Below are 17,016 nucleotides of genomic sequence, written 5' to 3'. Positions count from 1 at the left end.
CACTGCGACATACAACAAGTAAGCGAGGAAGATTACTTTCATCATCATTTGTTTCAATAAGACTAGAGAAATATTTTTGAAAACTTTTAAAGCTTACTTTCAAAGCAAAGTTTGTGTTTGATTCTGGTTTCCCAAATGTTGTCAAGCAGACCAACATTTACGTCCTACGTGGAAAGAAAGTCATTGAAACAAAATAAACAAAGATTGCGAAAGAATGCACAGCGGTATGATTGGTGGTACGAAGTTACCGTTTAAACGCAAAAACAATTGCACGAAAATTACAAGGTTTTTATCGATTTAAAAAGTAAAGAAACATTATTTCTTCTGAAGATTTCCGCATTGAAGCAACAGTACAAAGTACAGCCTGCAAGCTGCATGAATGCTCTAAGTTTACTCTAGTCAATATTTATATAGAGTTTGCCTGTGCTAATAATGTCAAATCAGGAGTGAAAAATGTTCAGGCTCATGATCGCGACCTTTTGATAAGCAAGAGATTATAAAGACTGACATCACATTTCAACTATTCAAACCAGCCTCTTTATTTTTTGTAAAACATGTGATTAATTGAAGTCTGTCAATCTTCAATTTAGCAAGCTATCCCTTTTATTGGAGCTTATAGCCCAAGCGCCCCGAAATCATAGTGAAGTTCTCCACCTATGCTTGTACCATATACGTGGTCACACGTCAAAGTATTTGACTTTTGACGTTGTTTTCAGAGAGACGTCGTTGTGGCTACGTGGTTCAATCATAACATAACGTCATTGATGTGAGTGACTAATTTTATGGTTTTGAATCAGTCCAATTAATCGTAGGCATGTTGTTGTGCTAATTAATGAAGTAAGCTACAAGTGGGCTACTGTAAGCTATATTACCGATATATAATTAACGTATTTATTTTCGGAGCACTGTGTTAAAAATACAAGAAAAAGTTATTCCTTATGCATTGAACAATGTCATCAAAGCAATATTTAAGCTTAAATAACAAGAAACCCATTTTTTTTGTGATGTAGACTCAGAAACTCTTTCTATAAAACCAACCCCTTGTAAAGCATCGGTCTGATTTTGTAATGTTTGACTTAAGTAGGCTACAAGAATTACTTAGCCAATTCGTTTACAAAATAAATTTCTGCACTAGCAAATGCTTTGATCATTAAATAAACTCCATAATAGGCTGCTGTATCAGCATGAGCGTAAAATTTCAAAATTGTGACTTTAGTTCTAAACTCGTGTCTTTAATTGCTGCTTCTGATTATTAAAGGTGGACTGCAATTACAATACAGTATATATTGGCTTTTATATGCATAGATCTTGTTCAATATTCAAAGGGGTCAAACAATTAGCTAGATTCTTCGTTGTTAAATCGACTGGACTTCTATCAGCACCAGTGCGCATGGAACTCCTCTTTTTGTGCCGTCAGTATAAACTGATGCTAGGAGGATCTGGGTTAAAGGTGGCTGCAATTACATTGCACAAATCTTTATGAAATAAAGCGTTTTTTAACATAAATTTTTTTTTCAGAACTAAGAAGGTCATTTTGATCTAAACAATTCTGCTTGGTCTCAATTTTTGGTGACTTAATTGGTTGGCAGCTTGGATTCAAGTGCACCATTTCGAATACAAATACACTACAAACAAGTACTGTATAGAAAGAATAATTTTATATTTGGGGAGTCTTTGCACTGTTAACAAGAACTGCCGCGTGTGCACTGTGTAGAGACCATTTTCTGGCCAGCCATTCCTAGCGTGATCTGCAGGTAGGGCTACAGTAGGCTACATTTTGTCTTCATCTCTTCATTATGCAATTGTAGGCTAGAACAAGAAAAACACTTCAACTGCAACAATATGACCGATTTGGTTGCAACGACAAACGGCTTCAACTGCAATGACTTAGGTTTTCAAACAGTCTGCTTGGTTAGATTTCCGTTCATAATTAATAGATCATTATTTGTACACCGTGAAGAAAATTTACCTGCTTGCGATTCGCAAGTGGTTGTATAAAGCGACAATGACTGCATGCACTAACAGTTTTTTTACAGTAGGGAAAAAAATCTGTTCCAAACAATTTGGACGTAATAAGCATTTGGTTGTAGCCTACTAACCGTGGATATATAACGATATAACAATAAGGTTATATTATAAATGAATGACTCTCAAAGATACCAAAAGAATGCCATCAAAACAAAATGTAAGCTTAAATAACAAGAAACCACATTTTACTTATTTTATGATGTAGTCACAGAAGCCCCTTTTATAAAACCAACTCCTTGTAAAGCATCAGTCTGATTTTGTAATTCTAGACTTATGTAGGCTACAAGAATTATTTAGCCAATCCGTTTAAAAAATAAATTTCTGCAAGCAGATGCTTTGATCATTAATTAGACTCCATAATACTGTATCAGTATGAGCTTAAAATTTCAAATTGTGACTTAAGTAAGTTAGTTCTTAAACTCGTGTCTTTAATTGCTGCTTCTGATTAATTGTTAAAGGTGGCCTGCAATTACAATATATTGGCTTAAATATGCATAGATCTTGTTAACTCAATATTTAAAGGGGCCAAACAATTATCTAGATTCTTCGTTATTAAATCAACCTTAAGACTGGACTTCTATCAGCATCAGTGCGCATGGCATTCCTCTTTTTATGCCGTCAGTCCAAAGTGATGGGAAGGAAGACAAGCACCTTCACGTGGTCTCCCCCGTCAGTAACATACGAAACATAAATGAAACGTATGCGAAACGAAGCTTGTCAAACAAGAGTTAACGAGACTGTTCAGCGCAGGGTGGGTAGGGGAATGCTCTTTGCAGAGCACGGCAGTGCTCGCACTGTCGAAAAGTACCGACGACCCACCGTACTGCAGCTGAACACCGAGGGCATCACAGCCAGCAAGCTCAGCATCATCGAGCACCTGGCCACCAAGCATCAAGTCCTCATCATCCTCTTCCACAAGACTCACTGCACATCTGTGGATAAGTTTGTACTAACCAACTTCACACTCGCAGGCGCAACCTGCAGCAGGAAACACGGCCTCGCCACGTTTGTCCATGACCGGCTGAGCTGGTCCTTGGTTGATCAATCTCAATCGAGTGGATCAATCGATAGATCGAGTGGCTTTGTGTAGATGTAGCAGGCTACAACATCGTCAATGTCTACAAGCCCCCACCTTCGCGGATAACATCAACAGCCATCCCAGTGTTCCCCCACCTCAGCCTCTACGCTGGCGACATTAACTGCCACCGCACTGACTGGGGCTACAACTCCATCAACCACGACGGAGAAAGTCTGGCCGCTTGGGAAACCAACAACAACCTCGCCCTCTTATACGATCCTAAGGGCGCAGCGAGCTTCCTCTCGGGTCGTTGGAACACTGGCACGAATCCAGACCTGGCTTTCGCAAGTGATCACCCAGATGATCGCCAGCCGGACAGACGTGTGCTAGAGAAGTTCCCAAGGTCTCAACATCGACCCTCGCTAATCACGCCCCCCTTGCTCGCCACACCTATTCCGAGCAAGCCTGTCAAGCGATGAAACTTCAGAAAGGCTTGGGAATTCTACAGCTTCCTCACAAACGAAGCTACGCAGTACCTCCCATCCCCACACACCATCAAATTGGACGAAGCCTACCAGGACTTCTGTGATGCAATCATATCTGCGACAAAAGACTCCATCCCGCAAAGTCGACGAAAAAACTACATACCTTGCTGGGATGTGGAGTGCGACAGGCTCTACCGCGACTTCCTCCGTTCCCCCCAGGGCACCGCCACCTCCAACTCAGCAACAGCCCTGCTGGCAGGATTGGATTCAAAGAGGAAGGAGCGCTGGACAGAAGCCATCGACTCAATCGACTTCACGCACTCCAGCCGCACAGCATGGAGTACACTCAACAACCTCACTGGCAGATCACGTACCCCTCGTCGCCAATGCCCCATTTCAGCAAATGCCATCGCCTCACAACTTGTGAAAAATGGAGTGCACAGAACGAGAGACCGTGAATCAGACAAGTCCGTCCTCAAGGAAATGACGGACCTCTGGAAGGTCCCAACACCTGTCGAGGGCAACATCTCTGGTGAGTTTACCCCAGAGGAATTTGCATCCGCCCTCCAGCACCTAAAGCCAGGCAAATCTCCGAGCCTTGACCACCTATGCCCGGAACTAATACTCCAAGCTGCCCCCACTATGAGGTCCTGGTTGAAAGACTTCCTTTCCTGCTGCTTGCATCACCTGCGCATCCCCAGAATCTGGAGAAGAACCCTAGTGGTTGCAGTCCCAAAGCCAAAGAAGGCCCCAGGGGATCCGAAGAGCTACCATCCCATCTCTCTGCTCTGTATCCCCTTCAAGATACACGAGAGACTTATTTACGCCCGTGTCGAACCGATAATATCCTCTCAGCTCCCTCGGGAACAAGCCGGCTTTCGCCACGGAAGATCAACCGTAGACCAGGTCACTCTAATGACCCAAGACATCGAGGACAGCTTCTCGGCAAAAAAGAAGGCTGGCGTCGTGTTTGTCGATCTCACGGCTGCCTACGACACTGTATGGCACAGCGGCCTTACCTGCAAATTACTCCGTCTCCTTCCTGACAGGCACATGGTCCATATGATTATGGAACTTGTGCAAAACCGCAGCTTTACCCTTTCCATCGGTAGCGGCCGACGAAGTAGACTACGTCGACTCAGGAACGGCGTCCCACAAGGCTCTGTCCTGGCCCCCCTCCTCTTTAACACTTACATGTATGACCTGTCTGACACCATCTCCAGGAAGTATGCTTACGCAGACGACCTGGCTCTCCTACATCCAGCCGGAGATTGGCAGTCAATGGAGAGGAACCTAAGCCAGGACATGTCAACTATATTAACATATCTCCAGAAATGGAAGCTACAGCTCACTAAGGCAAAGACAGTGTCTGCGGCCTTCCATTTAAACAACAAGGAAGCAAAACGTGAGATCAACATTACCACCGATGACGAACGCCTGCCATACTGCGCCAAACCCACTTACCTCGGCGTAACCCTGGACAGGTCACTCATGTACCGACGACACCTGGAGTCACTACGCAAAAAACTATCTGCGCGCATTGCACTTTTGAGGCGGCTGGCGGTTCCGGATGGGGAGCTGACGCGAAAACCCTTCGCACAGCTACCTTCGCCCTCGTCCATTCTACCGCCGAGTACTGCGCACCAGTGTGGTGCCGCAGATCTCACACCCGCCACATTGACACCGCCATCAACAACGCACTATGCACTGTGACTGGATGCCTGCGTCCCACTCCAACGGACTGCCTTCCCATTCTTGCAGGCATCCAACCTGCTGAGCTTTGCAGTAAAGGAGAAATGATTTCCCTTGCTCGTCGCGCACTGGACCCCGACCACCTCCTCCACAGTACATTCCAGCGCCTACCTGGGGAACAGCAGCGACTGAAATCAAGACGCCCATTTGTGCCCGCCGCACAACAGCTTCTGAACAACGTTGAAGATCTTGGAATAAGTGCGGCACACTGGACGAACTACACATGGAACACGGAGTGGCAAAACAACACCTCCCGACTCCGTGATTTCCTACCCGACGTCGATCCCCACCCTCCGGGAATGTCCCTCGCAAGACTTGCGTGGGTCCGGCTTAACCGCCTACGAACCGGCGCCGGTCGCTTTCGTTCAGACATGTGCAGATGGGGCCTGACTCCCTCACCGGGATGCGAGTGTGGTGCCACAGACCAGACAGTAGACCATGTCGTCCATGACTGCCCAATCCATCAACCACCACATGGAACGCTTGGACTGAAGGCCCTGGATGACGAGACTGTCGAGTGGCTGATGACCTCATGCCCAAACAATATAGTCCGGAAGAAAGCTCATATGACGAAGAAGAAGTATAAAGTATAAACTGATGCTAGGAGAATCTGAGTTAAAGGTGGGCTGCAACTACATTGCACAAATCTTTATGAAATAAAGCGTTTTTTAACATGAATTTTTTTTTTTCAGAACTAAAAAACAAAAAGGTCATTTTGATCTAAACAATTCTGCTTGGTCTCAATTTTTGGTCACTTAATTTGTTAGCAGCGTAGATTCAGGTACACCATTTCGAATGCAAATACGCTACAAACAAGTACCGTATAGAAAGAATAATTTAATGTTTGGGGGGTCTTTGCACTGTTTAGAATTTAGATGGTAGTTTTTGTATGGCCCCCGGTTCGCAGTAATAAAAGGACACATTTTCGTCGTTTACCTTTAAATAGGTAATAAAGACAAGCTAGGGAAATCGATTTCTGCAATTAACATGAAGACCTACTGTTAACAAGGACTTCCGACTGTGCAGAGACTATTTTCTGGCCAGCCATTCCAAGCGTGATCTGCAGGCAGGGCTACAGTAGGCTACATTCTGTCTTCATCTCTTCATTATGCAATTATAGGCTAGAACAAGAAAAACACTTCAACTGCAACAATATGACCGATTTGGTTGCAACGACAAACGGCTTCAACTGCAACGACTGATGTTTTCAAACTGTCTGCTTGGTTAAATGTCCGTTCATAATAGATCATCATTATTAAATAATGCACAAGTTTTGTACACCGTGAAGAAAATTCGCATGCATGCTATTGGCAATGCAGGCTATGAAGCGGCGATGAAGGATGCATTAATAGTTTTTTTACAGTAGAGAAAAGAAAACATGGCAAATCCGTTTTGGATGACAAAGATGTCAAACAATTTGGATGTAATAAGTCTTTGGTTGTACTAACCGTAGATATATAACGTTTTAACAATAAGGTTATATTATAAATGAATGACTCTCAAAGATACCAAAAGTGTTGGGCTATTGCAATTTTTTATTTCTAGGTAGAATTGATAAGCAAGTAAGACGTTGCAATCCGGTCTCTTTAATTCTTCAAATGGCAAGCTAAGTTGTTCGAAACTCAAGAGGTCAAACTTTTTAGTTTGGTAAATTTCATTACCGTGTCTTTGCCAGTAGACTATTCTTCCACAATCTACCTTTAACCGCTGCATATGAGCTACATATTCTGAAGATGCGTTTATCACTGCGAACAGAAGTTGCACAATGTGATTATGTTTTAATAATTGCTTTATTCCACAATGATTTGCAAATAAAAACATTTCATAAAAGTATGTGACAATGCGAGTAATTGACACCAAAGTTTTAGTTGACCAATTGATTCATAGCCTCATAGGTCTTCATCGTTGACGTTTGAATATTTCTTTGGCGATCCAAGTGTCCAGTTGCTCAGCCTTTTACCACCATTGACGTAGTGGCAGTGGCTTGGACAAAATTTCAGAGCATATGTCGTGCAGTCATTGTGCTGGTTGGTTATTCAAATAAATTAAATTCGTATATTACCAATGGGAAGTCCATTACTAATCTACATCACATAAATGCGTGCATGACGTAGTAGGCATATATGAATCGGTGGTTTGATGAAGGCCTACGCCTTTGGTTTATTAAAAAAGAACAAAAGAAGTACCGGTAGCCTAAACCTTTTATTAACTTAATTAATAAGCTGAGTTTGTAGTTCGAATTGTTTATTGGTTTGTGACAAGTTCTTGGTAGTCGGCTGTTACATATCTCTGGTGTTATTGTTAAAAAAATTAGGAAACTTAAACGTGACACAAAATCACGTACTGAAATATTCTTTTGCAAATCTTGACATATTCTAAAATAATTAATTTAATTTTTGCATTGAGATGTAGCCCATGCAGAACAGAATTAAAAACGTAGTAAAGTGTATCAAAAAGAACTGTTTATGAGGACATCTTGTGCATTCAAAGCAGTGATCAATTTTATCATAGGACAACGTACAACAAGAAATAAATTTTATCACTTTGCGTTGAGTCAACGCACTTAAAACTGATCTTGCATAACATCGACAAAGATTCATCGATGGCGTAATCCTTACGTGACTTTTGATGGTTTTGGAGCTAAAGAGTATAAATACACATATACAACTTTATGACGTCACGTGCTTCACAAAGGACCTGGCATAGAAACACTATCACTAGGTGAATCAAACCTAGGAACCCAGCAAGCACAAATTGTCGTTTTTACATTGGTTTAACGTCATCGAACATTAAAAGAATAAAATAATAACGACGAATGGTTGCTGACTAACCAAGCGAACGTAGAATGAACGCAAAGGGATAAAATTTATAGAACTTGATGAAAAGCTTATTGAGGACAGTCCTCCCAACAAACTGGGTCGGCCACTTCGCAATTCATGCAGTTGGAGTAAGTTTGCCCTGAACAAAAATTCAAGTGTAGGTTTGAGTTTGAAACAATGGCATATTTTCAAGAGAGCACTAGAGACAAGCTATCTTAACTTTTGAACAAGTACCGCTTGGTTGCTTTTCAGAACTAGTAAACCATTGTCATAATAATAGCAAAGATGATTTCAATAATAATAATTATGATGATAAAAAAATGCGATTTTTATTTATAGTTCATAGGTAAATCTAATCGAAAAAGAAAAATTTAACCAAATTGCTAACTTAAGATCAAAAATCAAATTTTCAATTTGTATAGAAAAAAAAAACGGATCCATTTAATTTGGTAACCTTCTATTGAGCCACAGTATCTTAGTTATGTTTTATCCAGTTTCGTAACCACGTAATAGCAATAGGCCTATATTTGCAAATTGATCTTTAAAACCTTTTTGTGTGTGCTATAAAAGCACCACAAAAAAAGATTCAATTTCCATAATTATGTCTTTCAATTCCAAACACTGGCCATACCGTATGTTAAAGTTTTGGGATAATTCGATCTTCCAAGCTTCTTGTAAAGAGCTCTGAGGCAGATTGTTCTCAGGATGTCCTGATCAACATCCTCACTCATGCACAAAGTTTCGATCATCACGTTAGCCGCATCACGAAGTTGTGTTTTTGCGCTTTCCGAATATTCAACTTTCTGAAAGAAACACCATAAGCAAATGAAACCAAGCAACAACAGCATTTAACGTGATAAAATAATTAAAAATTGGAAACAATTTCGGCTTTACATCTACCTTTTGTCAAGCCTTTTAAAAAACAGATTTAAAAATTTCAAATAAAAAGTGTTATAGAGTATAAAATATAGGTTTATAATAGGCCATTACGTAGAAAAATAGTAGGCTACTGTATACTGTACAGTGTACAGGAACTACAGAAAACAACTTTACATTGCTCGAAATGGTAGGTTTCCTGGCGAGGCCTCATATTTGTGAACAGTCTTAAATTGATTATCTCATGCATTTTGTTGTGAAAATATTGCTAAAAAATTGAGCTCATCCATCTCTACGAACGAGTTTCTTTAGAATTTTTACACTGAACCATGGCCACCTAAAGATACGGCCTGATTTGTCACATTTTGCAGAAATTTCCAGGTTTTTCTAACTTTGGGCGAACGTTTCAATAAATTTTTCTAAAAATTAGATTTTTACGCTTTCTTTATTCTTTTCCCCAGATGACACAATAGGTTTTAACATCCTCACATGTTGAAAAACAAAGATAACTTGATTTCGAAAATTTTAGTCAGACTGTTCATTTTCAATAACAGTCTGATTTTGTGTTTTTCAACTTACTTTTTCTCATTTGCTACAGCTTCCCCAAGGCAACAAAAACGTTTTATGTCATTACGAAACCGCAAAGAGTAAAAACATCTCAAAAAATGTCAGTCAAGCACTAGCAGTAGCTGCAATCAAAATCTGCACAATGTGACAAATCAGGCCGCATCTACAGGTGGCCATGACTAAACTAAAAATATATTCTATATTCTATTAAAGTCAATAGATTTTGATTATATTAAATGAAAATATTAATTACATGAAAATATTAATAATAATAATAATGTTAGTCTTTATATAGCGCTGTATCCATCGCAGAATGCGTTGCTCCTCAGCGTTTTACAAAGCAGACAGTGTCGATATTGCTAAAAAACTGAGCTCATCTATTTCTACGAACGAGTTTCTTTAGAATTTTTATACTAAACTAAAAATATATTCTATTAAAGTCAATAAATTTTTATTATATTAAAAATTGAATATTCTGTTGCAATCGTGCAACGTCAAACTTTACCACTTAAGACAATACAAACGCTTTGATCTTACCCGATTTTCGCTCACTCGAACCTCTTCTTTAGTCACAGAAGAAGCCATTGCAGTCATAACCAGACAAGCCATTAGAACAATAATGGTGTTCATCTTGTATTTTAACTTAAATTTTGTCTTGATACGAAGCGTGAATTTTTGAATATGTCTTAATGTGCTATATCGATATGTTGTTGAGAATGAAGTCTAGCTTACAACGCACAATATTTATACACGACCAGACCACAGCATGCAAACAACGTTATCGCTGTCTATTAGCCTTCACCTTGTCAAAACACTTAAAAATAAACAATCGGCCTATTACATATGATTAAGAAAATATATAAAATAACCACGACACAAATTTGCTTTTCAGGAAAATAATATTCTCCGAGTTCAACTGACAGATGTAATGTTCTTAAATTGACTAAATTTCTCAAATTTTGAAGTGACGAGTAATTACGCCATATGAATTCTGAATACTTTGCAAACATGCAGATAAGTCGATTCGAATGTGATGGAGATACCAACGAACTTAATAATATTTGGAAGCACCAGAAGAAATATCCATCTGCTACACGCTTAACCTGGCGATATGAGAAATCCATGCAAGGGGTAGGCCTACTAGGCCATAATCACATCGATTTCACGTAACTGACGATGTAAAGGGGGGAAGTGTGCTGTAGGAAATTAAATGTGATCACATGCTATCAAAAGTTGAAGAAAACTTGCACTTTTTCAAAATTTAAAACCTTTGTTTTACCACTGAATTATATGAAACTTGCCGAGGGTTTTGTTCAAGGAGTAATTTGCACGAAAACAATATTTAACTTACAATACTTCGCAACAATTGAAAACGTCATTGTAAAGCAGTGATTCTCAACCTTTTTTGCCCTGTGGACCATATTCAAAAAAATATATAAGATGGACCACTTTGCTATGTTGACGCCTCATGAACGCCACTAGTCGAAACTGTATTCCACATAGGACTGGGCGGACTGGGTCAGAAAACTCAAGGGCGTGTTCAATCTTAGTCCTTAATAAAATAATACGTAATTAACTAATTAAGTAAACCCTCTTAATTTGCACACTCAACTTTAACTACTTGAATACACATAATTTTAATTTCAAATTTTTTTCTAACAAAACATCATGTAACTAACATATTGCTTCAATAGAATGGTAATGTCTCAGTTTTGCCTTCTTAGCAACAGGAGCTTCTGACATTTTGTTAATTTGAAAGCACTGCAGAATAGAATACTCAACTACTCAATTTACCGTCAGAAAAAAAAAATGTGGCATTTATAAAATAATTTAATTAACATTTAGTGAAACAGCGAATAGCTCCACTCTCCTAAAGAAACTTTGTACCATGAAGAAGCGTAATCTTCGTGCACCGACAACACCACAACAATTGCAGCAACATATGATTTATTGATTAGGCCTGCCAGCACTTCACTTATGCCTTGAGCAGTTCAATAGCCTACTCGCTAACTAGCAAAATAAGTTCAAAAATTGCTGAGCTTATGCTTATCTAGCATTTCCAGAAAAATCGATCAAAAATCACAAGCAAACATGATTATATCACGCTGACATACAAGCATACATGCTACATAATTTTCTTATCCCTGTATGCAGTCCTTACATAATTTACTGTATTAAATGATACAATTTTGAAGAATGTTTTATAAAGGATTTATAGAACTCTCTGGAACCAACAGAATTTCCTGGTGGACCACCAGTGGTCCACCTGGACCACATTGAGAATCACTGCTGTAAAGATTTCGGTTTTCCTTGAGACAGAACATGCCGTCAAACTTGAATGGATAAATAAACGATTGATTTTTGTATTAATAGTATACACTGCAGTACAGGTTGTTGTACGTGCTAAGGATGTCGCTGTACTTTACTAACTACAGCTCTAGGCGGATCACTACCAACTGTGCTGCTACAGAATAAATGTAGGCTGTACTGACAGCAGAGCTTTTTTGAACTGTGTTAAAAATATAAGAAAAAGTTATTCCTTATGCATTGAACAATCTCATCAAAACAAAATTTAAGCTTAAATAACAAAAAAACACATTTTACTTATTTTATGATGTAGACTCAGAAGCCCGTTTTATAAAACCAACTCCTTGTAAAGCATCAGTCTGATTTTGTAATTCTAGACTTAAGTAGGCTACAAGAATTACTTAGCCAATCTGTTTACAAAATAAATTTCTGCATGCAGATGCTTTGAACATTAATTACACTCCATAATACTATATCAGTATGAGCTTAAAATTTGAAAATTGTGACCCTAAATAAGTTAGTTCTTAAACTCGTGTCTTTAATTGCTGCTTCTGATTAATTACTAAAGGTGAACTGCAATTACAATATATTGGCTTATATATGCATAGATATTGTTAATTCAATATTTAAAGGGGTCAAACAATTATCTAGATTCTTCGTTATTAAATCAACCTTAAGACTGGACTTCTATCAGCATCAGTGCGCATGGCATTCCTCTTTTTGTGCCGTCACTGTAAAGCAGTGTTCTTCAACGGGGGCGATATCGCCCCCCGGGGGGCGATTTTGGCCATTGCGGGGGCAATTTGTACAATTTTTGAAATTGGGAGGCGATTTTACTGTGACGAAGAAGCTCGAGCAATTTTTTTCGCACATGGATGGGCAGATTTCTGGATCAAGTGCAATGATCAATTTCCGGAACTATGGGCAAAAGTGAAGTTGTATTTATTGGCGTTTCCTTCGACATACATTGTTGAACAAGGTTTTAGTGAAGTATTGCACATGAGAAATAAATACCAAAACCAACCTGACATGAACAAGACTGGAGGAAATGCAATTCGACTTAAGCTGACTGGCTTGCACCCAGCTATTACTAGTCTTGCAAATAAGCACCAGGCGCAAGGGTCGCATTAATTAGCTTCCACGAGCTGTTGTATTTCAATAAAATGTGCTTGCTTTTGCTTATTTATATTGTTGGGATATTTGAAGTTTTGTACGTAAATTTTTAGCGACATGAACTTTTGTACAACGGCAATCGTTTCGCAGTCCTCGAACTTAACTTTTCCACCCGGCAACCAGTATGGCCGAACGGCAAGCGATTCCGGCGGCCAGCAACAAAAACGTCTATGATTGACGTAAGTTTTCTGCTTCAGCGCTTTGCGTTAACGAACCGAATCTCCGATGGTAATAAGAAGAGAGTTTTGCTTTCGCAATACGCATACAAAGCCCTCGATAGTTACTTGTATCCTTCTCGAGTTACCTGCGGCCGAGCAGAGCTTACTTTCGGTGGCCGTTTCTGAACCCTTCGGCGGCCACGGCCGCCGTTAATTTCGAGGCCTCGTTTGAGGGGGCGATTTGGACCCGCACTTTCAACAAAGGGGCGATTTTGGAAAAAAGGTTGAAGACCACTGCTGTAAAGTGATGCTGGAGGATCTGAGTTAAAGGTGGGCTGCAACTACATTGCACAAATCTTTATGAAATAAAGCCAGGGATACCTAAATAAAGCGTTTTTTAACATGAATTTTTTTTTCAGAACTAAAAAACAAAAAGGTCATTTTGATCTAAACAATTCTGGTTGGTCTCAATTTTTGGTCACTTAAGTTGTTGACAGCGTGGATTCAGGTGCATCATTTCGAATACAAATACGCTATAAACAAGTACCGTAGGGGAGACTGCTGGGGTAAAGTGTGCAATGGGGTAAGATGAGCAATCCCTGTTTTTGGAAAAACGAGTCGGCGGAATTTTTTTTTTTTATTCTGGATATATCACTCATAATACCACTTCATTCAATGTATTTGTTATGTCCACTGCGAGTTGCATTTTACAATGGCACGCAATTATATTGTTTATGTCGAAAAATCGAAATTTTTATTTTTTTGCCAAAAACTGAATAACTTTGTAACAATTGTGGCCTATGTTTGGCTGAAAAGCTGGCCATTCTGAAGGCTGATAGCGGCCACCTTTTGAACAAGCGTTCGGAACTGGTCGGAAAATGTCGTCATAGAAACAAATTTAAACTCAAGTACTTCAAAATAAAATAAATTCCTTTTGATTTTCAAAGGGTTTTTTTAAAAAATTTCATTTGATTTTTAGAGGCTATAAATCTCATTTAATTTTTACAGGTTTATAAACAGATTTTATTTCATTTGTTCAGGTCACTACAGGTTACATCATCACAATTTCTTGGGATTTTTACAGGTTATAATTTTGAAAAAATTAAATTTCATTTGATTTTTACAGGTTATAAATCTCATTTAATTTTTACAGATTTAAAAACAATTTTTATTCATTTTGTTCAGGTTACTACAGGTTGCGCTGATCATCACAAACGCATTTTGCTTCTTTGTGATGTCATAGATGTTGCCATCATGTTGCTTGGTTTCCATTGGGACAAATTGATTGAAACTTTGTCGTAACGGATGAAGGTAGTCCTTAGTAATTCTGAGGGTTTTTTTCTGCAGATTGGATTACGGTTATAATATTTAATATCTTTTCAGGAATTCAGGTTTAGAGGTTTTTTTTGCAAATTAAATTACAGTTGCATTATTTAATATCTTCTCAGGAAGTACAGGTTTAGAGATTTTTGTTGGCAGATTAAATTACAGTTGTAATATTTAATATCTTTTCAGAATTATCGATTTTTTACTGTTTGCATGTTTTTGCAGACCTTCTGATGATCCGTTAGGTGAAACAATTTGTAAAGGCTTCAGATAGTAATAACTATATTTGATTTAATTCGCTCTGCTTTGCTTTTTTGCTTGGCATTGAGCACTTTTTGTAGTATTAATAGTTTTCATTGTTTTATTGTTACACTATGTAAATCAAATATTCAATAAAACCTTCAGGTTGGTTAGTCTTGTAGTTTTTTAAATAAGTTATTGTAGTTTTGTCAAAAAAATCAGGATGGGGTAAAATGTGCAATGCTAGTTGACGTATCTTGGAGCAGTTGCTCAACTTACCCCAAAAGAAATAGCCTTAGCTTATTTAATGTTTGAACTGCTGAATTTGTGTCTTTTTAGGTTCGTATTAGATAAAAAAAGCAGTGTTGTGTTGTAAAGCATAATGCCTCGTAATAATACAAACAAACTGACAGGGGAATGCTTCAACGTAATCGAATTGCACAACTTACCCCAGGTCATTGCTCAATTTACCCCATACAATTTATGCCGGGGTAAGTTGAGCAACACGCAAATAAGTAGGCTATCAATATAAAAAAATATAAAAATCGCAAGGTGATAAAACTCAATCTAAAATGTAGCTGATTCGTTAGTGCTTTAAGTTCACCTTATTAAAATTTTCCAAAACAAACCGTTCTTTTGTAAAAGCGACTTAAGCAAAAAGCTGCTCATCTTACCCCATCCTCCCCTACTGTATAGAAAGAATAATTTTATGTTTGGGGAGTCTTTGCATTGTTTAGAATTTAGATGGTAGTTTTTGTATGGCCCCCGGTTTGCAGTAACAAAAGGGCTCACTTTCGTCGTTTATCTTTAAATGGGTGATAAAGACAAGCTTGGGAAATCGATTTCTGCAATTAACATCAACCCTACCAGTTAACAAGAACTGCCGCGTGTGCACTGTGCAGAGACTATTTTCTGGCCAGCCATTACTAGCGTGATCTGCAGGCAGGGCTACAGTCAGGGCTGGATTTAGCGTAAGTGCTGCCCTAGGCAGATGAGAAAAGTGCCGCCCCCCCAAAAAAAATTTTTGATGGTAATTTTCGATTTTTCGATACAACACAGGCACTGGTTCTCATTTGTCCTCAATGCCGCCATTTTTATAAAACTTCATGAAACTAAAGTTCTTTCGTATACTAGTCTTACTTTTTGGCTTGTTTACATACTTTGAGCATCAAGGCAAGTACACAAAATAGCCTGCAACTTTTCCATCAACCTAACATTGACTAAAAACATTTTTTCTAGGCTCCTTCAAATTTACTAACAGTGAAACAAACCGAACAAAGATTAATAAAAATTGCACAGACAAAGCCTAGTCCTCCATACTAAGCGAGACAGATAACTAAAAGAAGCGCTAAGCAGCATGTTGAAAACCAATCAAGCGTGAAGTACTCTAGGGGCGATGACTTGCCATACATGACTTGCCGCACTGTTTATAAATGTGTGTGATGTGATAACATATTTATTAATTGCTATATATCTGAATATATCTGTTGTGAATTATTATATTCACGTACAGTATTATCAATGTACTATATTCGTATATTTTGTCGCCCCCAATAATTTGCCGCCCTAGGCAACTGCCTACTCTGCCTACTGGTAAATCCGGCCCTGGCTAGAGTAAGCTACATCCTGTCTTAATATCTTCATTATGCAATTGTAGGCTAGAACAAGACAAACACTTCAACTGCAACAATATGACCGATTTGGTTGCAACGACAAACGGCTTCAACTGCAATTACTGATGTCTTCAAACTGTTTGCTTGGTTCATGGCTTGGTTAGATTTCCGTTCAAAATAAATCATTATTTGTACCCGTAAAGAAAATTTGCCTGCTTGCGATTCGCAAGTGACTGGATGCATTAATAGTTTTTTTTACACTAGGGAAAAAAAAACCTGTTCCAAATAATTTTGGTGTAACAAGCATTTGGTTGTACTGTACTAACCGTGGATATATAACGTTATAACAATAAGGTTATATTATAAATGAATGACTCTCAAAGATACCAAAAGTGTTGGGCGATTGCATTTTTTTTGTTTCTAGGTAAAATTGATAAGCAAACAAGACATTGCAATCTGGTTTCTTTAATTCTACACATGGCAAGCTAAGTTGTTTCAAACAAGAGGTCAAACTTTTTAGCTTGTTAAATTTGATTACTGTGTCTTTGCCAGTAGACTATTCTTCTACAATCTACCTTTATCTGCTGTACATGAGCTACATATTTTGAAGATGCATTTATCACTGCCAACAGAAATTACACAATGTGATTAACC

The 17,016-nt window shown here is 38.6% G+C and overlaps 1 protein-coding gene across 1 annotated transcript; it reads right to left on the bottom strand.

The window, feature by feature from the left end:
* Nucleotides 1-7,060: 7,060 nt before the first annotated feature.
* On the bottom strand, nucleotides 7,061-10,217 carry LOC145765510 (uncharacterized). Its single transcript, XM_082577342.1, has 3 exons — nucleotides 10,083-10,217; nucleotides 8,734-8,905; nucleotides 7,061-8,241 (listed from the first exon to the last, which is right to left on the bottom strand). Exons 1-3 carry the CDS (start codon nucleotides 10,173-10,175, stop codon nucleotides 8,171-8,173), a joined length of 336 nt encoding a protein of 111 aa, XP_082433468.1. The 5' UTR covers nucleotides 10,176-10,217; the 3' UTR covers nucleotides 7,061-8,170.
* Between the last annotated feature and the right edge of the window lie 6,799 nt (nucleotides 10,218-17,016).

Source organism: Aplidium turbinatum, chromosome 2 (genome assembly GCF_918807975.1).
Source record: "Aplidium turbinatum chromosome 2, kaAplTurb1.1, whole genome shotgun sequence".
Taxonomy (NCBI): domain Eukaryota; kingdom Metazoa; phylum Chordata; class Ascidiacea; order Aplousobranchia; family Polyclinidae; genus Aplidium; species Aplidium turbinatum.
The sequence above is the reverse complement of the archived record's forward strand: the minus strand, read 5'-3'. Positions and strand labels throughout refer to the sequence as shown.

Excerpts from the sequence above, each read along its gene's own strand:
- LOC145765510 (XM_082577342.1), bottom strand. The coding sequence starts at position 10,175 with ATGAACACCATTATTGTTCTAATGGCTTGTCTGGTTATGACTGCAATG. Across the intron at positions 8,906-10,082 it reads TTCGAGTGAGCGAAAATCGG|AAAGTTGAATATTCGGAAAG; the intron begins GTAAGATCAAAG and ends TGTTTCTTTCAG. Across the intron at positions 8,242-8,733 it reads TCCCAAAACTTTAACATACG|GGCAAACTTACTCCAACTGC; the intron begins GTATGGCCAGTG and ends ATTTTTGTTCAG.